At 37.4% G+C, this 21,000-nt stretch overlaps 1 protein-coding gene across 1 annotated transcript in view; it reads left to right on the top strand.

The window, feature by feature from the left end:
• PDE1A (phosphodiesterase 1A) overlaps positions 1 to 21,000 on the top strand; it is a 129,774-nt gene that overhangs the window by 59,167 nt on the left and 49,607 nt on the right. Inside the window, exon 2 of the mRNA XM_070946989.1 lies at positions 15,567 to 15,680. Coding sequence (XP_070803090.1) covers positions 15,567 to 15,680 — 114 coding nt within the window. The remainder of the gene's footprint in view (positions 1 to 15,566; positions 15,681 to 21,000) is intronic.

Raw genomic sequence — 21,000 nt, forward strand, 5'->3', positions numbered from 1 at the left:
CCCTTTACGGACCTCTTTAAGAATGGGGTGAGGTCCATGGTAGACAGTTTGAGGTTGAAGCTGTGAGGGTTTGAGGCTGTAAAAACTGAGTTGGGTAGAGCATTCCAGGCGTTGACCACTCTGTTGCTGAAGTCGTATTTTCTGCAATCGAGTTTGGAGCAGTTTACCTTGAGTTTGTATCGATTGTTTGCCCATGTATTATTGTGGTTGAGCTAACCATATTTGGTTTCCATTAGACTAGGATGTAAATGAAGTGAAATCACACAATCACTAATCGGGGAGCATAGCACTTAGCCTGTCACTCAAACATCCATGTGCAGACCACAGCTCTCTATAAATTGTGCTGTCCTGGTATTAATTTTCCTTGTAGCCTGGATTGTTCAGGAACCTCTAAAACAACATGACAGTAATCCATGTTACAACCTTTCTTTCTCCCCATTCATCTCTTCATATGTTGACAACCTCTGCTGTCTGTTCGTCTGATGGATGAGTATTTTCTGAGACTATGTTGGGCCTGCCAGTATTCTAGCAGGCAACAGGATCAATAAGAGGACATAGCAGCAAGTCTTTCTTCATTCGGGCAGCTGGATTAACATGGTGGCACAATGATCACTCTTCCGTTGCATCAGGTAGTAGCAAGACAGCATGTTGTCTTTCCTTCCTAGTGCTATGATGGACAAAAATAACAGTGATCAGGCCAATTATCCTTCCCAGCAAAGGGATTCTATGCAAGAGCCCTTGTTTAGGTAGGCAGCAAGGATCCTGAAAAAGGAGCAGTACAAAGAACTAAAAGCTACCTGTGAGATGGTGATGAAATTGATGGAGGGGCACATGATACAGCTCATTGACTAGAAACCAAGAACATAGTAAACTGATGGCATAAAAAGACCTAGTGGTCTATAAAGTCCATCTTTTGAGTTTTTAGATTTTTTTTAAAAAAATAAGTTTTGTTGGTTGATGGGGATATGTTTATCCCACGCATGTTTAAACTCAGTTACTGATGATTTACCCACTATCTCCACTGGAAGTTGGTTCCAAGCCTCCTTCCCCCATGGCTTTGAAGTTGGTTCCACAGAAAGAGTAGTGGAAACTTGGAACCAACTTCAAACCCGTGGGGGAAGGACAGGTTTCAGAAGAAAGAATAGATGGCAACTGGTGGATACAGAAAGACTGGAAAATAAATCACAAGCAACATAGGAATGCACTTATATAGCTTTATCCTTGAACATGAGATTTTTTTTTTCTTGCTAACAGAAGAACAGTCCTCTTTCTTCCTTTTCATTTGGACCAGAATTCTGACATAACTGAGCATTGTGCATATTGGATTGAACTTGGATAGGATTCTTTAGCCATCATTGTACCGCCTGCCCCACCCCTCAAAAACTTACTATTTTTGATAGAATGTCTTTTGTATAATAGACATTTCAAGCAATGGGAACATTAGGGTCATTTGGCTGGATGTAAATGTTAAAGGGCTCTCTTATGGGCCATTTACAGAAAGGAAGAAGGAGAAATGATGCAATCAAAAGGTAGAACAACAATATTTAAACTTCAAAAAAAGGTTTTAACTTTTATATTACTTGGACTCAAAAGGAGGAGGCTGCTATGGGACTATGAACATATGAGCAGAAGGAGTTGGTAGTAGAGAAAGTGATAGGTGTGTGGAAAGAACAGCGGCCATCCTGTTTTGGCAATGCCACAGTGGCTTATCCTGGGTTTGGCTGTATGACTGCAAACCCTGCAGGAGCTCAAGGGATTACGTGGCTGCAGCGGCAGGTTAATATTTAAGATGCCAAGAAAAAGAAAGAATTAAGGACTATGCACAGGCAGACATGCTGAGAAATTAAGGTTAAGATGGAAAGTTTGCCATAAAAACAAAATGACATCTGAGTAAAACTAAAAAGGAAGGGTCAAAACTGCATGTAAAGTGTGAGTGGAGAAGGAAAAAAATGTGGCAGGCTCTCGGCACAGAGCATTAGCAGCCAACGGGAGCAAAAAGCCACCACATCCTATAAATAAAAAGCTTTCGCAGTCTCCACAGTGGCTTTTCCCACAGCCTTTCTCTCTCTCTCCGCTGCTGTGTAGGTTGGTAGCAAAAAGTTGCAAAAGGCAATCAAATAGTACTTTATACAGCAAAGTAGGGGGGATATTTAACCCCACAGGTTAAATATACGTGTTATAAGATTCGAAAGGAAAGAGGAGGATTGGGCTTCCCTGATTTGAAATTGTATTTTACAGCTTGCTGTTTTTGTCTGGAGGGGGGCTGCTGAGAAATGGAAGGCTTTTAGAGTTGGAAGGATGTGACCTGAAATTTGGGTGTCATGGATATTTGTGGTATGATAAAGTCAAGATTTGAGGGGGGGTTGCACTCGTGTTATAAACACTGAGGCCCATCTGGGTTGAAAGGATTAGCTGGTGACATCACCGTCGCCCTGGGAACAGCCAGTTGGGGGCCGGAACTGGAGTGTCCCTGGCAGGAACTGGAATGAAGGACAAGAGCTTAACCTCACCCCACAGCAGCTGTCGGGTTTTGTACGTGGGCTTACTAAGCTCCTGCCCAACTTCTCAATCTTTTAAGCCACCATGTTCCCAAGCCAAGGTTAATGTCGAATTTAAAGAGCACTATGTCAGGCGTGGTGGCTCAGTGGCTAAAACATTGAGCTTGTTGATCGAAAGGTCAGCAGTTCAGCGGTTCAAATCCCTAGTGCCGTGTAACGGGGTGAGCTCTCATTACTTGTCCCAGCTTCTGCCAACCTAGCAGTTCGAAAGCACGTAAAAAATGCAAGTAGAAAAATAAGGACCACCTTTGGTGGGAAGGTAACAGCGTTCCATGAGCCTTTGGCATTTAGTCATGCCAGCCACATGAGACGTCTTCGGACAACGCTGGGTCTTCGGCTTTGAAACAGAGATGAGCACTGCCCCCTAGAGTCAGGAACAGCTAGCACATATGTATGAGGGGAACCTTTACCTTTTTATGTTAGACATAATATTTACAAATCCAGGTTGTGCCCGAAAACCTCTTTGTGACATTCAGAACAGGGAGCGTTTTATAGATGAGAAATAATAGGCAAAAATAAATAATTAACATTAATAATTAATGCAAAATAAAATCAAGAGAACAACTGATGGCAGAAGGATATAGTTGTTAAAGGTTTTCCAATTTCCAGTTATTAGAAAGATTCAAAGAAGACAAAAGAATTAATGCATTGAATGTTCTAAAGCTGACTTTGAAATAGAATAAATATGATGAACATGCGATTGCTAAAATGTGTAGATTTTTATTGAAATTTGAAACAGAAGAGCAAGTGCAAATGGCAATCAGGTTATAGTAGTACCTTAAATAAAGTTTAATGGCATCTTTCACTCTGCTTCTAAAGCTTTTACAATGTCAATCATCTTAAATTTTAGCTCTTCCAATACTCATCTATCTTAAATTGACAGCTTTTTAAAAGGGCTAAATGTAATGGCAAAATGCTTTGAATACTTAGTACCCAAAATCAGTATTCATTTGCTGGTCAAATTAACATCTTGGTTAATTTAAGCAAATCAAACTTTCCAGATTTAGTTATTTTTCAGTATACCTAAAAAGTGCTGGTTTATTCTTTTGTATAGCTGCACAGTGTATTGTAATTATTTACTGAATAATTTTTCTAGCTCAACATGTTCATGTAAACCTTGCCACAAAATTCAGTTGAGTCAATAGAGATGAAAACTGCAAGAAAAGCACACTTTCCTTTTAGACAATGGGCCAGAGGTTTTTCAGATTTTTTTTTAATTTGGCTACAATTTACTTTGAAAGAATTTTGTCTTTTTAGAAAAGGAAGGCGTGTCTCTAACTTTAAAACAGTACTGTACTCAGATTTTAATTGTTATATTTCCAGCCACATGCTAAATAAATAATTTGATAGTCCCAATTTGAAAACATACATAATTTAGATTTAGCATGTCTATTTTGGCATAGCTTGATGAGCTTCTGTGAAGAAACCCGTTTGACTCCAGTGTGGAATCCAATCCAAAACCAGTTTTGAATTAACAAAAATCCATTGATTGCTATTATAAATATACTATAAAATTGATGAAAGATTTTCTCTAGAGAATTGTTGTGCTTAATTCTAACGTTTAATCTTCTGTGAAATATAATTAATGATAAGGGTAATTAATTTAAGCATTACGGAAGTGAAGGTAGTTTGTTTAGCTCCCTTGCTCCATTGTTGACGTCTATTAGTCAACAAAAGTATCAGAGTAGCAAAAAGAACATGTAAACATACCGTGACCCATTCCAATTAGTTATTTTCACCTGATCCACATTTTTGTTTTTGCAAATGTTTGCTGAACTCAGGTTTTGGCTGTCTTCCAGAAACAATTCATAGAAATCCGGGGCATTTAGTAGTTGGAAAGATTATAGTTTTACTATGTAGCTTGGAAAAGAGAAGACTTATTTAGGCCTCCTGCGAAATCAGTGTACCTTCCATGTCCCTGTTTTTTTTATCAGCTCTTTATTTAAAGAATAGGATGTGTTAGCACTTTTTGTTGTTTTCTTATGAAGTTTTTTGAATGAATGAAAGCAGTGACATTTCTCAGAACAATCAGTTGAGTATTCATGAATAATACCATTTTTGAGGAAGTAGCGTTCTGAATATTTGTAGTGCAGGAAGTGAATTTGGGGACTTGGCTATATGGAATCCATGCTGGGATGTACTCAGGTCATAATGAATATGACCAGGATTTGTCCTTCTGTGGAGTTCTTGGTGCTCTCTAATGGTTGATTGATCTTTTGCAAGCTTGCAGGGTTTTGCAAGGTTACTAGCTTGCAGATATTTTACTACCCAACTAGATAATATCATCAATTCTATTGAGTGTGGGGTTTGCTCCCTGTTTATATACTAATTTGCCAGTGTGGTTTTTCTCCTTGGTAGAGATTTCTGGTTCCTGTCAGTCAACATTTCTTGGCTGATGGAACCTGCAACATGCCCAACCTGCTGGACCAGATTGGACAGATAGAAACTATGAGGAAAAGATAGTCCTTTAGGTAACTTGGTCCCAAGTCATTTAGGGCTTGACAACCAGAACCTTGAATTCCACCTAGAAATATATCAATAACCAATGCAACTTATGCAATAGTAATGCTACATGTGTTGCTTATCCAGCACTATTTACTATCTATGCAGCTGCATTCTGTACCAGTTGAAGACCCATGCAAAGTGCTTTTTAATAGTTCAAACAAGAGGTTACACAGGCATGGGTGATGGTGAGCAGAACCTTGGATCCAGGAATAAGTGCAACTGGTGCACCACCTGAAGGTGTGCAAAGGCCCTCCTAGCCATGACTGCCATCATGACTGAGCAGGAGCTATTAGTCCAAGAGTAACAAATAATTGGTATCAAGTGCCACTGAGAGGTCCAGAAGAGCCAAGATGGATGCACTATCCTTGTCTTACTCTCGTCATAGTTGTCCAGATTAATTTTTGTAATCCTTCTTTTTCATTGCCTCTTTTGAATGGTGTGCAAATGTTTATTTCTATGTGTTTATTGATGGCTAATATATCTAAATGCCAAGCTTCCAGGTCGTTTGTTTGTTTGTTTGTTTGTTTGTTTGTTGTTTGTTTGTTTAACTTAATCTAGGATGCTCACAGTTTCCCATTTGAAGCTATGGTTAAGTCTGTCCATGTGTTGCGAGATTAAGGAGTTTTCATTGCGTCTTCTGATTGTTAGTTGGTATTCATGGATGTGCTCTGCTAGTCTTCTGCCAGTCTGTCCTACACAGTGGCTGTTAATGAATTCTTGTTTCCTTTAGTTCCAAAGTGGGTTTTTTTTTAATCATATAATCTTCTAATTAATCATAGAATCACTTGTGAACCTGTTCAGATTTCCCATTAGGAAGCTTTCCCCTCTGGAGCCTTTTCAGATGAGAAAGGGGAGGGAGCTGGGGAGGCTGCAGAAGGATGAGAAAGTGTAACAGAAACTGAAAACAGCAACAGCCTTCATTCCCACCTTCCTGTCTTCAAAACAAGCTCATGCAAGCGGCAAAAATAAATTTAAAATAAAATGCACTGAGGGTGGGAAAGTCGATTGAGGCTTATTTCTCAAGGAAGAGAGATTTCAGCATACAATGAATACAAATGCAAGTGAACCCTTGTGGTTAAACAATAAAAGAAGAAGGCTCATCTGACCTCTGAGATGTCCCAGTGCCCAATTTATTAATTTTTTTGTGCATATGTTATAGATACATTTTATTTTTCTGACATGGTCAGCTCCTAAATAACTCATTTTCAGTGGCATTTCTGGTCATTTAATTAGCTTTGTTGATAAGAGTAATCATTCCGAATCCTTCGAGAAGTTCTTGGTGGTTTTCCGAACGCAAAATGCTCCCCACTGTCTGGCCTTAACCAGCTCCACATGATGTTTTCACTGATATGTCATCAAAGTTTATTAACTCAGGAAATGACAAATGCCAGCAGTGCCCCCTTACTTATGCATACCTTTTTTTTTTTTTTTGCACTTTTGCATATTTTTAAAATCTTAGCTTTAAGGTTTAAACCTATCTTTAGTTTTTGGGATCCTTTTTCCTCCTGTGTGATACTGTAATCCATCAACATCCAGCTGTAGTCTGTTAGTGCTAATTCAATAAATATCTTATTTCTGTAGTATAGTAATAGTAATCTCTCATTACTATTTCAGTTTCAAAATGTAGATGGGGAAATGAATTATTAAACAGTCCCTATATCTAATCCTCTCTGCCTGTGGGATCAGAGAGAGAAGAAGCATTTTCTTCTTAATCTGCAGTCTCTCTTCTTCTGATTTGTCTATCTATGCTTATTTTCCCTTTCTCGTTCATTTTTTAAAAACCATGCTTAATATTTTTTTTAGTAATCAATGGTTTCCAGTTGCTTTTTACCTTATCATCAGCTGTGAACTGCCAAGCTCAAGGATAAAGTCCCTGTTTGATGTTAGCTAATCCCTGATAATATTTTGATCTGATAAAATGTCACCACGATCTGAGTGCACCCCTTTTTGAAAGGCTGGCAGCTGCAGGTAACTCTCATAAAATATGCTCTGAACTACACGTGCCTGTGCAAGATAGGTATAGATATGGTCAAAACAGACGGTCCAGGAGTTCTTTTTAACTCTATGTTTCATAAACTCCACCTATCTTGAATCAGAATTTGTTTCCTCCATCCACCCTGTCCACCTTTCGTAATCATGGACAATTACTTTTATTTTAATATATTTTTCAGTAAATAGTAGTTTCAAAGTAAAGGCTAGGACTGCAAACGAATTTTTAGAGAACCAAGATCATGCATAGGTTTTTCTGCAAATTTAAAATGCAAAATGGAGAACTCACTGAGCAAGCAACGTTTTATGTTGGAGTTCAGCTGAAGAGAGGGAAGAGTGGAGGAGCTAAGGAACTGGAGACTGCTGACATATTGTAGCTGCTGCTATTTCCTGATTGCTGTTTGTTGTCCCTTGACTACTATGATTAATCACTGTGCTTCTGATTGCTGCTGATATGCATGGGAGTTTGGATCATGGAACATATAGAAAAACTCCAAACAATTACAAGTATTTGGACAGTGAGGAAAGCCTTGTGGTGATCTCCAAGGAACAGGCAATGCGTGTCCTCCTGTCTAAAGAGAATGAAGCTACTGGAAGTCCACATTTGTATCTTTCTTGGAGGAGAAGTAAAAAAGGCCTTGAAAAGAGAGGTTCTACACCACACCTTACCCAAGGCAGGTGAGAAATTCTGGAAAGAAGAGATGAATTAAATGCCACAGAACAAGAAGAAAACAAACAAAAACATATACCTCGGAGATAGAATAGAATTAGGAGGTACCCAGTGCCAATGGAACTTAGTATCAGTGTCTTGTTGTAGAACGCAAGCCACAAATATCTGGGCAGTCTTACCAAGCCCAGTTTCATGGAACAGGGCTGGGGATGTGCTCCCCCACCCATGGGTTAAAGAAGCTCAAGAGCCATTTGGAGGAAGAAGAAATACAGTATGATGTTAGTTCCATGTTGAGAGAAAGACTTAAGGCTGCAAGCACAGAGTTAGAATGTCATTGTGGGAAGTATATTATCTTCCCAGTTACCTATGTCCAGGATATAGGAGACAGACTGCCAAATTTCTGTTCAAATCAGACTGTTCAAATCTTAGAAAATTAACCCTTTCTATTGATTCATATGGGATGAATGAAACAACCAGAAGAATCCTTGAATATTTCTCAGGAGACTGTAAGAAGGGAAAATACTGGAAGCACAAATAGTGCTTTCATCAAACCTTCCAATTGAAGATCATTGTACAAGAAGAGAGAACAGTGGAACTGAACATTTAATGATGTAGATGGTATCACCATGTTTTCGTTGACTATTGAGTTCCTAATGGTAGGCTGCAGGCAAGAGATAAGCTATATCTTAAGAAAGCTGAATAGGATGTGTTTGACAAGTGTCTCACCAATTTCATTAATAGGGCATTAAATAGAGAAAAAGGGGGAGGTCATGAAAATCCAGAATCATATATGTCACCAAGAACTAGGAGAAATTACTGGGGGGGGAAAGGGGGCAGCATGAAAATGAAAGGGGGCACTGAAATTGGGAGGAAATTATAACAGTGAAGCCTGTAGGAAGCATTACTGAATCTCAGATGTTCCTACACCATTGCACAGACTATCAGAAACAAACAGGGAGAACTTAAATTCCTAACACCCGAGGATCTGTATCAGGGGTGAAATGCTCCCAGTTCGGACTGGATCACCCCATCCGGTAGCGATGGCGGGTGGTTCGGAGAACTGGTAGCAAAAATCCCTGCCCCCCCCATGCCCAGCTGAGCCATGCGATCATCAGAGCCTTTTTTTTTTTACTTTTAAAAGCATTTTTTCAGCCAAAGAGGTTGTAGAAAAAATGCTTTTAAAAGTAAAGAAAAAAAGCCTCTGATGATCAGGCAACTCAGCTGGGATCGTCAGAGGCTTTTAAAAGCATTTTTAAAAATGCTTTTAAAAGCTTCTGACCATCCCAGCTGAGCAGCGCGATCGTCAGAGGCCTTTTTTTTAACTTTTAAAAGCAATGCTTTTAAAAGTAAAAAAAAAGATTGTGTGCCACAGCTGATCACCACCCCCTCGCGCGCTGTTCTACTTATCGCATGCCTCCTTTTGGCGTGCACTGAGCGCATGCACCTCTCATTTGATGCGTGGGGCGCACTGCGCATGCGCAGCCAGCGAACTGATAGTAAACCGGTTCAGATTTCACCACTGATCTGTATGATGTCAATGGCATTATCGAAACTTGGTAGGTGAAACACATGATTGGAACATTGTCCTGGAAGCCATTCAAAAGGAACAGATTCAACAGAAAAGGAGAAGTGCTGTACATTACAACAAACAACATATGCCTTCATTACCCAAATCCTATAATAGAATCATAGAGTTCTAGAATGTTATGTTTGGAGAAGACCTTGGAGATAATCTAATCTATTTCCCTGCCCAATGCACGAACTACCTAGCCTGCCTCTAAGATTCCAGTTCCATCCATCACAGGCTGTTCCATGTCTAATAAGATAAATGTGTGGAAAGAAAGAATAGGGGTTCTAATTCTCTTTAGCCATTGTCAGTGCTGGACCAGTTAAGAGTTTGAGGTAGAGATAGAAAGAGTATGTGTAAATATATAATAACAAGCAAATATTGAAAATATGGCAGGAATGGGTAGTTTATTTCTGTGGACGAGGGTGGTTAGTGTTATATAGGCAAAGCATTAATGGAATAACGGAGATGTTGACTTGGTCTTTTGATTTATTATACATCACTATGTTGCTTTTTATATATTATGCTGAATTATTATATTTATATAATTATATATATATTATTATATTTATTATGTTTATTATATTATTATATTTACATATATGCTGAATTATTATTTGGCTTCTAATTTGCCCCAGGTTTGAAGGACAGATGTCTTCAAGGTGGGACAGTTAAAAAGAGAATTCTAATGTTTGTTCGGAATTCAAAACAGAGGAAAAATGGATATTGGCAGTAGGTGAATCTTTCCTCTGAACATACTTGAGTTGTGCAACGAAATTCTGCAAAATGTTATTTCTTACCACTCCTCCCCCACCACATATAGTGAAGTAACCATTGTAAGAAATGAAAAGGGGAAAAAAAATAGAGAAGGCGCTTAAATAAACAAAAAGAAAAAAGAAAGAAAATAGAGCAATGGCTGGTGAACAAAGGAAAGTGCCCTCTCCTCCCTCCCAAAATCCAAGATGGAAATTGTTTTATTTTCTCTAAAAGAGGCAGAGAAAACTGTGCTTCATTTGTACAGAATAATAGCTAAATAGCAGGCTCTCAATCTGTTCTGACGCATTATCACTTTCTCTCTCTGCCCTTTGGTCCCTTCCTTGTAAATTCCAGGGAACATTTTAGACCAAACATTCTGTAGAATTCCACTGATCCATAGCTGAAATTGTCAAATGTGATGGTCAAGTGAAATTTAGAAGGTGTCTCAGTTGTATACATGGTGTTCAGGGTTAGATTATTCAACATTTGTCATGGCTTATTATTTTATTCATCTAAGAATGTGATGGAATTCATAAGAGTTTTATTCCAAGCTCTTTTTCACTGTTCTGATATAGACTTCAAAGTTCTAAGAACAATCTCAGGCTAGATAAAATGCACATTTTTTTAAAAAAAGGGGAATTTCTAAATTTTAGCTATGTACAGAAATACATTTTTCACAATTTAGATTATTAGTGTTAAAAGTGCAGGTATAACTAAATGCACAGTACTGTAAGATTTTTATGTTATCAATTAATCTACTTGAAATTTAATTGCAGGGCAAATGATCTGAAATGTCAGAAAAAACGATATAAAATATTAAAATTGTATCTCATATTATGAATGTATTTTGTCATAAAATGGAACGTAATCCAGAAATATTATTCGGCTTTTCTGAGTAGAAATATTAGCAAACTGAAAGGTGGAATTGCACAATAACTCAAGGTTAATTGTTTTGTTTGTCTGGAAATGGTTTCTCAAGCTTTTAAAAACAAAGATAGTTTTCCAAAATACAGCTTTGTCCAAACTAAAAACAGTGGCTAAATTTATCTGGGGCTAGAGTAGATCCTTCCCATAGAATCTCTTTTAAAAATAATGGTTTCTATGGCACAATTCTAAAAAGAAATATTTATAACATGAATGTACAGATATGTGTACACACACTGTAGATCAGGGGTGTCAAATTCACATTGTCACGGCTGCATCACATGATGTATTGGGACTTTTTCCCCTTTGCTAAATCAGGCATGGGTGTGGCCAACGTGTGACACATCCGGCCTATTGGTCGGGAGTTTGACAGCCCTGCTGTTGATGGTTGTGGTTCCAGGAAGACGCACGAGGATTTTTTCCTCTTACTTTACTGTACTTTACTCTAGGCCTACTGAATTAGGTAGATATTGCTAAGTGAAAACTGGTTTTTGTAGGTGAGAATAGTGGATCTTAGCAAAACCAACCATTGTTCAACATCCAACACTAAGTAGCCCATTGGAGATCAGTTATGCATATACGGGCAAAGTATTGCACCCCATGAAATAGTTTATTCAAAAGTCAGTAGGATGGCTTTGGGAGCACTTGTGGTTTTCTGGATTCCTCTACTGATTTCATGGAGGAAACATTTGAAGGATTCATGTCTTGTTTTATAATCCAATGATGCCCAAGCAGGCTTATAGCATGCTAAAATCTACTCAGCAATCCTTGATTGGCCTGTTGCAGGAATACTCTCCCCTTGTTTATGTAATCCAATTGATAATTGGGGCATGGGAGGAAGCACTGTGCATTTAGGACCTTCCCAGTCCTGCACTGTTGTTCATGTGAGAAAGCAGCTTCAACCGCGAGGCAACAAGTCTCCTTAGTTGTTTCTTTTGTTGAGATAAATGGGAAGAGCCATTCACACAAAGGAGTACCACCAACATCTTCACACATTTTATTGCCTAAAATTTAAAGGTAAGATAGTGTCTCCACCCATTCCATCGAAAGAAACCTGACCAATACATATTCCTTCAACACTAGCAGAGAGACATGAGCTTTCCCCATGCATGGCATAGCAGATAAGCTTAGGTAGTTGTGCATTTCTACCAATCTCCTTCCCAGGGGGAAGACTCAAGATATCCCTACCATCACCTCCAGCAACTGCCCAGCATTGGCTGTTTGGAGAGATTGCTTCCCTCTGCCTTATGATAGGGCTGGCTTTTGCAGATTTACTCAGTGAAGTTGACCTGCAAACCTGAACTTTGGTCCTTTATATTAATAAATAGGCAGAAAGTGACAGTGGAAGGCTTCAGTGATATGGTACTTCTGACAGTTGGAATATTAGGAGACGTTGCGTAGCTTTTTAATATTTCGTCTACAACATTTAATCAAGCTTTCTCAGATACTAAGCAAAAGTCTAGTGGAATCCTGGAGGAAGGTTCATTATTTTCAATTATTATTTTCTATCTAGGCATGAATAATGCTGAAGGGAATCCACCAGTGTAGCTTAATTTTTCACACAAGATGCAAAAATGTAAAACTAATTTTTGCACAGGAAATTAAATGAACTGTAATTTTGCATCTCATTTAAAATGTCCCTCTGTACCCCAAATGTGTATGGTCATGATGCTTGAGCAAGAACAGAGTTCTTACCAAAATTAATAAAATCTTATTAATAGTGACACTGACCTTTTGTTAATTTGTTTTCCTGATGTACGGAAAACTTCTGGCATGCTTCCACTTGGCCAAATGTTTTTTGACCAGTATGCTATAAAAAGGGTCAATAGTCTTACCAAGTTCTTCAGCACCATTGTCCTCCAAATCTTGTTATATTGCAAATTATGGTGATTTCTAGTCTACCTATGGGATGATTTTGTCCAGAGGACTTGTTTCATGAAGGGATATTTGAGTTTCACCTCTTCACCAGATCAAAAAAGGAGATTGAGAAACAACCCATGCATGTGGAATATGCCGGACTCATCTTTTTACAGAGCAACAAAAATTTCTCTTTAAAAGACCATGTGGAAATTAAAAAATGTTGTACAGATCGTTTCTAACCTCATATATATTTCTGTCACCTCTAGTTCAACCATTTGTCTAGGAGAACAATTTGTCTGAAATGGTATAGGGTTTCCTGCCTGAGCAGGGGGTTGGACTAGAAGACCTCCAAGGTCCCTTCCAACTCTGTTATTCTATTCTATTCTATTCTATTCTATTCTATTCTATTCTATTCTATTCTATTCTATTCTATTCTATTCTATTCTATTCTATTCTATTCTATTCCATTCCATTCCATTCCATCCCATTCCATTCCGTATACCATTATTGTATATTTTTGTTTTGATTACAATTATATTATTATTTTTATTTAGATGCTAATTGCCTGGAATCTCTAGAGATGGGTGATATATAAATATAATAAATAAAAAAAGTAATCCTCATCTGTGGCAAAGATTTGCAACCTAAGGTGATTGAAAAGTATTTAAACAAAATCTAATACGTCGATTCTGTCAGCAACTCGATAGGAAGCTTCTCTCAGATTGGAAAATGCCTTGGACTGGCTTGTGTTTTCATATCAAAATGATAAACAGATAAGCAATTAGGGACGAGAATAAAATAAAATACACTGAGTCAAAGTGGAGCAAAGCTAGCTACAAAGTAGCTTGAAATCGACCAGCTGCTTTACTGATTTAATAAACGAGCAAACTTTCCAACATTTCATGCAGAACAAACTCATCATTTGCATTTATCCAGAAGTGGACTAGAAAGGTTCCCCACAGAATAGCTGTAGCAGTACGCTGGAATGCTAAAAAAAAAAAAAAAAAAGTTATCAAGATGTTTATTGCTACAAATGACGTATCTCAAAGGCTCCATTAACTGTATTTGTTTTATTATTTCTACTGTTTTTTTTTAAAGTCAAAACTCCATTCACAGAAATTGCTTTGCAAAAAGAAATGCTAAAAGACTTTGCACCTGACCAAAATAAACAGAATAACAAAATTATACCAGGAGTACAAATGAAATGCTAAAGTGACAGCCCATTTTGTTGCTTTATATAGCTGTGAATACAAACAGTGGAAACACCTGTAGGCGTGGAGAAAATATTCAACACAGTTGTATAAACAATTTTTTTTTCTAGAGAACAAACCAAATCATTTTAGTTCAATTGCTTTGTTTATTATTTCTAATAAAATATTGAGGATGGTATTTCCAAACAAAGATGTACCACTGAACTTTTCTGCATCCAGCAGTTCTGCAGTGTTGCTCTTTTGTCAGCTACATGTAGCCAGTGGTGGGCTGCTGTCAATTCGGGTGAACTGGTAGTTGTGACCTGCGAGTGGGCCCGCACCCTTGCGCTATGCCGTCCTATTTAGACGTGATTTTTAAGCCGTGTGCATGCGTGCAAGTGCATGCGCGAGCAAAGCACATGCACAAATGGCAAATGCACGCACTCACATTTTTGGTGCTGGAGCGAACCGGTTGTTAATTCATGTGCCGTCCACCTCTGGATCTAGCTAATCTCATATTGGAGGGAGGAATTTCTTTGTTTATTTGTACAAGACTGTATGTACCACCTGCTTCCTTGGAATCAAGATTATTTGTAAACATATCAGAAACTTTGGACCCAACCTGTAAACAAATTGATAGTTGTGGAGGAAAATGGGAAGATAGAGCTTGGGTTCCTGAACTTCCTGAACTTTTAAAAAGTGGGATATACATCTCACAAACTAATAAACTAGCAAATGGTATTTAAAATGTGGCAAAATCCAAATGCACTGCAGAATAATCAAGTCTTGAAAACCATTCCTCAGTGTAGAATTAGGTTGGGTGCACTTTGTCCCTCAGGGGACAGAATAGTCTGAAGTGTGAATGTCACTACTAAGAAAATATATTGTTGGAACCCTACCTTTACCAAGTCAGGTTATGAAGTTTTCCAGTCCGCTGAAATAATGGATCCAATAACAGGGCTTGACTTTGTCCCCATTGGCGTAAACAGCAACCAACGTGAGAGAAACTAAAGGATACAGTTGAGGAAAATCCAAAATCCAAAATGTTTCTCTGCCGCATATTCAATTTAAATTCAGTTTGCACAATTACATACACAGGGTGATGCAGTCTTTAGTCTTGGCTGTCATCCATTTGTCTTTTACTTTTTACTTTTTACTTTTTACTTTTTACTTTTTACTTTATATTTTATACTTTATACTTTATACTTTATACTTTATACTTTATACTTTATACTTTATACTTTATACTTTATACTTTATACTTTATACTTTATACTTTATACTTTACTTTACTTTACTTTACTTTACTTTACTTTACTTTACTTTACTTTACTTTACTTTACTTTACTTTACTTTACTTCACTTCACTTCACTTTCTTTTATTTTTTCTACACTGTCGGCCTCACCCAAGTGACTGGGGTATCTACAACAATTTGAGTAAATATGTAAAGATTTTGTCACTAACTACTCTTTAGGCTCATTTATTTTGCATTCTAAAAGGGCTGTTGGGTTTTGTCGTTACTCATTTAGATTTTTGTTTTCAACAGACTAAGATGTTTGGTGAAGCAGCTGGAGAAAGGTGATGTGAATGTGGCTGAACTGAAGAAGAACATTGAATATGCAGCATCTGTTCTGGAGGCAGTATACATTGATGAAACCAGGTGAGGTTTTTGAACGACTGAATCTCCATTCATTCCTCCTATCATCTTTTTAGGGGCAATACTATGTGTTGCAATATTTTCAGGATCAGACTCAATAAAGATAATAGAAGTTAGAGATTTAAATATATCTCTCTTTAATCATAATAGGCATTCTATATTCGCTGAATATTCAAGATAGAAGCAAGGAAAATGGGGAGGATGGCTCCTTATATATACAAGGGGTGGAGCCAGGAATGGGAGTGGTAAATTATGAATACATTAAAGTCCAAAGAATAAGTTAACCCCTGATGTTCCATATATACATTATTTACACATTAGAGAATAAGGCATTTACATCTGACAAATCCCCCTCTAAATGCCGGTTCGTTATACAACACCAGTTACATTCAGATTCAGGACAATATAATACATATAATTTAGAAGTTAAATATTTGTGTTGTTTAGAAGGTAAGGGTTTTGTTAATATATCAGCTAATTGTTCAGAAGTATCACAATGTATTGCTTTGATGAATCCGTCTTGAGATAGTTGTCTCACGTGCTTAAATTTTATATCAATATGCCTGGACCTTTGTCCAATTGCATCGGATCTAGATATTTCAATGGCCGCTTTATTGTCTTCATGCATAATAAATGGTAAAGTAGGTTTCTTCCAAACATCTGTGATCAAATCATTGAACCATACAAGGTTATTTGCAGCTTTAGACAAGCAAACATATTCCGCTTCTGTGGTAGAAGTGGCTACCAGTTCTTGTTTACCAGTATACCAGTAAACTGGACAATCGTTCAATAGAAAAACATAACCAGAGGTACTCTTTCTGCATGATGTATCACCAGCCCAATCTGCATCAGCATAACAAGTAATTTTTGGTTCTTTGTCATTATTTGGTTCCAATATTAAACAAAAATCTAATGTACTTTTCAGATATCTTAAAATTCTTTTGACAGCTTCCCAATGATACAAGGTTGGTTTGCTAACATATCTTGACAATAAATTGAGAGGTAATGCAATATCTGGCCTAGTCCAATTAGATATATAAAGGAGTGAACCTATAACTGATCTGTAAAATGTGTTGTCTTTAAACTCAGGGGAAGATTCATCAGTGTTTCTAAGAAAATCAGTTTGCATAGGTGTGTCACATGTTTTGGCATTATTTAAGTTACATTTGTTTAGGAGTTCAATAATTTTATCTTTCTGAGTAAGTTTGAATCCCCTTTTAGTTTTGTTAATTTGTACACCAAGGTATTTATTCACTCTACCTAGTGATTTCAATGAGAAATGTTCGTTTAACTTATTTACAAAGATTTCCCTGCTCTCTTTATGCTTTCCAATATATAAAATATCATCCACATAAATTAATACAAATTCAATATGATCATTACTCTTTTTTACAAAGAAACAGTTATCAGCAGTGGTGGCGTTGAAATCCATGGTCTTAAGTACTTTTACCAAACAATCGTACCATCTTTTGCCAGATTGCTTCAATCCGTACAGACTCTTATTTAATAACCAAATTTCGTTCTTATTAGTGTATTGACTGTGTGGTGCTCTTACATATATTTCCTTATCTAATTTTGCGTGTAAGTATGCAGTCTGTATGTCATATTGAAACACGTCCAGATTGAGTGCAGATGCTACTACAAGAGCTGTTTTGACACTCTCTGTTCTCACTGTTGGTGAATAAGTGTCAGTATAGTCTTCTGGATATTTTTGTGCATAACCTTGTGCAACTAGTCTGGCCTTGTATAAGGTATTACCTCCTTCCAAATTCTTAATTTTATAAATCCACCTGGTACCTATAATTGTTTTATCCTTAGGTGCGATCGCAGGTGTGAATACATTTAATTCTTGTAAACTTTCCATCTCTTTTTCCATAGCTAGTTCCCATTTTTCTCTTTCTTCACGGGGAAGTTTCAATACTTCCTCATATGTATTAGGTGTTATTTGTTCTCCATCCATATGCATTATGTAATCTTTGTATTTATTTGGTATTTGGTTTCTATTGTTTCTAATATTTCTTTCAGGTTTGCTATGGTTGTCATGCAAATATCTGGCTTCCTTTTTTGTTAATGTGTCTGTCTTTATTTTATGCTGACTATTTGTCCAAGTTTTGGTTTTGTTCTTACTTTTGTTAATATTTTGATTTTCTGTTGTTCCTTCCTCGCAAGATATATTATCTTTGCTTTTATTAGGAAATATTTCATTAAGGTGCAATTTAGACCAATTGGCCTGCTCATGGAACACAGCTGTTCTGGATACTATAAATTTGTTATTATTATCAATGAATCTGTACCCTTTGGTTCCAGTTTCGTATCCCATGAATCTTAATCTCCTGGATACGTTTTCTCCCTTTCTTCTCAATTGTTTAGGTATGTGTACGTCTGCAGTAACTCCAAATATGTGCATGTGTGCTAATTTGGGTTTTCTATTGTACATCACCTCATATGGTGTCTTATTCACAATACTGGACCATGTTCTATTTTGAGTGTAATTTGAATAATGTAAGGCTTCTGACCAAAATTGTTTGCCTAAACCAGCATCCTCTAATGTGCATCTAATCATGGTTTGTAGTGTGGAATTCTTTCTCTCTGCAATCCCATTTTGAAATGCAGAAAATGGATTGGACGTGAAATGTAGCATCCCTCTATCCTTTAACCATTGGGAGAATTCTTTAGACATGAATTCACATCCCCTATCTGTCATAATTTGTTTTATTCTGATATTATGCTGTGTTTCTATGCGTTTGTAGAATTCCTTAAATTTCTGAAAGGTTTCATCCTTGTGCTTTAATGTGTAAACAAAACCATAGCGACTGTAATCATCCACTATTGTTAGGAAGTAACGTTTTCTATAGGTAATTGATGGAGTTAATGGACCAACTAAGTCCATATGTACCAAATCAAAAATATTGTTAGTTGATCTGTTAGATTTTTTTGGTCTGGGACTGGTTTTTAGTTTGGTGGATTTACATACTGAGCATTCCAAATAATTTTCACAATTTTTTATTTTGACACCTTCTGCGTGTTCAGTCATTTTTTGTACTACGGGAAAGCTTGCATGTCCTAACTTCCTATGTAAGATGTGAGCACACTCATCATGAATTGGTTTACCTATTTTTGGTTTCTTCTCATTGTGTGTATTTTTGTTATCATGAGTTATTTTACATTCATCATTGTCACTGTTACTGACATTTTCATCATCTGCTTCAATACAATCTTCCATATTTGAATCAATGTTATGTAACCATCTTTCTTTGGTTATCAGATAGGGTAGACCCCCTTTTATTATCACAGTACCTACATTTGTTTTGTTCTTTTCTATAGTTGCTTTCCCCTTTGAGAAAACTATATTGATGTCAGATTCTCTGCTTAGTTTTATAGCACTCAGTATGTTGTGAGGTATTTCTGGGATTAATAATACCCCCTCTATTTTCCCTAAACCAGGCAAGGTCACATTTCCTCTGCCTAATACTTGAACCTTTTCTTGATTAGCTACCTTTATCACAAACTTATCTTCTGTAAATGAGGTTAATATACTTTTGTTGTTAGTGGTGTGATTTGTTGCACCAGAATCAATAAGCCAATTATTGTTCTCATCTTGTTGTGTTCTGGTGCTGTCTTGTTTATTTAGCCCATTTAGTGACCCAGATTTTCTCTCTTTTGAATTTTCTCTACCCCCTCTACTTTCTCTGTAATTTGGTGGACTTCTATATTTGTGTCTATCTGTGGAAGATTGTCTGTAATTGTATTTGCTCCTATATTCTGGCCTATGTCTCTCCCTTGGGACTTTGGGACAGTCTCTTCTACTGTGTTCCCTGGATCCACAATTGTGGCATCTAAAGGCCTCATTATATTTATCTTGAAAGACTACTTTCCTAAAAGATTTGTGTTCTGTTTGGTTACTGGAACGATTTTTTCTTGAATTGTCTTCTGCTATCAATTTGTTAGATAGACTTTCTATTGATAAATATCCCAAATTAATGGTATCTAAGTGTGACATAAAGCTATCCCATGATGGATCAAGTGAATTGATAATAACACTTTTCATTGTTTGATCTGAAATCACTTCCCCCCTCAATTGCAGCTCAGCTCTTATTTTGTTTAGATTTATCAAATGCTCACTTATAGAAACCCCTGGTTTCACTCTAGAAGAAAAGAAATCCTTAGACATTCTTGTGGTTGTGGCTACGCTATCGCTGTGAAATAGATTAAACATGCATTGAATTATTTCTGATACAGTTAGGTTTGGTTTGATGCTATGATACATTGCAGGAGACACGCTAGAAATTATTATGAAAAATGCTCTATGATGTAAACAATCTATTTTTAAAGTCCAAGGTCTTCTTGGAGGACTAGTTATAAAGAATAGTAAATTTTCTTTCATGAAAATAACCTGAAGCTGTTGGTACCACTCTTGTAAATTAATGCCATCAACTCTAAGTTTTGGGAAGTCACTGGGTAAGTTCCCCACATTATTTTGTCCATTACTTACAACCTGAGGCAGTCCGTGGTCTCTCAAGTGCAGGAAATTACAGAACGGCATTGGGATGCTTGTAACGAGTCTGCGCGGTTCTCTGGCCAGTTCAAGTCTTTCGGGGCCGTCTACGTAGTTTTGCACATGCGCGTTGCTCATTTCTTCTTTGGCGTCGTTGTGGAAGGTTCTCTCCATTTCAGCTCTCTCGATCCGCTCCTCTTCAGATGAGTCGGTCTCTGGCTCGGTTTTTGGGGCTTTGGTGATGGCGACGGTTCTTCTCTTTCTCTTGTGTGCGCTGGCACTCGATTCTGTCTGCGGTGTAGGACGGAATCGGCATGGCTCTCTGGGCTCAGGTGTCGTCGTTTTCGAAGTCAGGATGGGAGCGTGCAGGTCTTGAGTTGTCGGTTTGATTTCTTGCTTCTTCGTTGATGTCTTGGAGATTTTCAATCTTGGCCCAAAAGCAGCAAAAAGCGTTTTCATTGCTGACTTTACTTGAGACTTTGTTAAATCGTCTTCACTTTCTGATTTTGGTTCATCTGAAGAGTTTGAGACTTCTTTTTCACTTTCTTCGTCTGATAGCGTTTTTCGCGCCAGAAATTTTGAACTGAGCGTTTTGATTGGCTCTGCTTCACTCTCTTTTGAAGTTCGTTGAAACCAAGATGGCTGCCATTCAAAATTTCGCGCGAGGTCACATCTTTTCTTTTTTACAACTATTTTCTCAGTAGTCATTTCACTCACAGTTTTTTGATCTTTGGGTTTTTCTTTAATGACGTTTTTCTCTCTCGCTGCTCCGCTGTTCCTCAGCATCTCCTGGAGGTCCGCGATGAGGCTTTCATCATTCTTTTGGCT

This window comes from Pituophis catenifer, unplaced genomic scaffold (assembly GCF_029215685.1).
Source record: "Pituophis catenifer annectens isolate HBS135680 unplaced genomic scaffold, rPitCat1.0.hap2 SCAF_1, whole genome shotgun sequence".
Lineage (NCBI taxonomy): Eukaryota > Metazoa > Chordata > Lepidosauria > Squamata > Colubridae > Pituophis > Pituophis catenifer.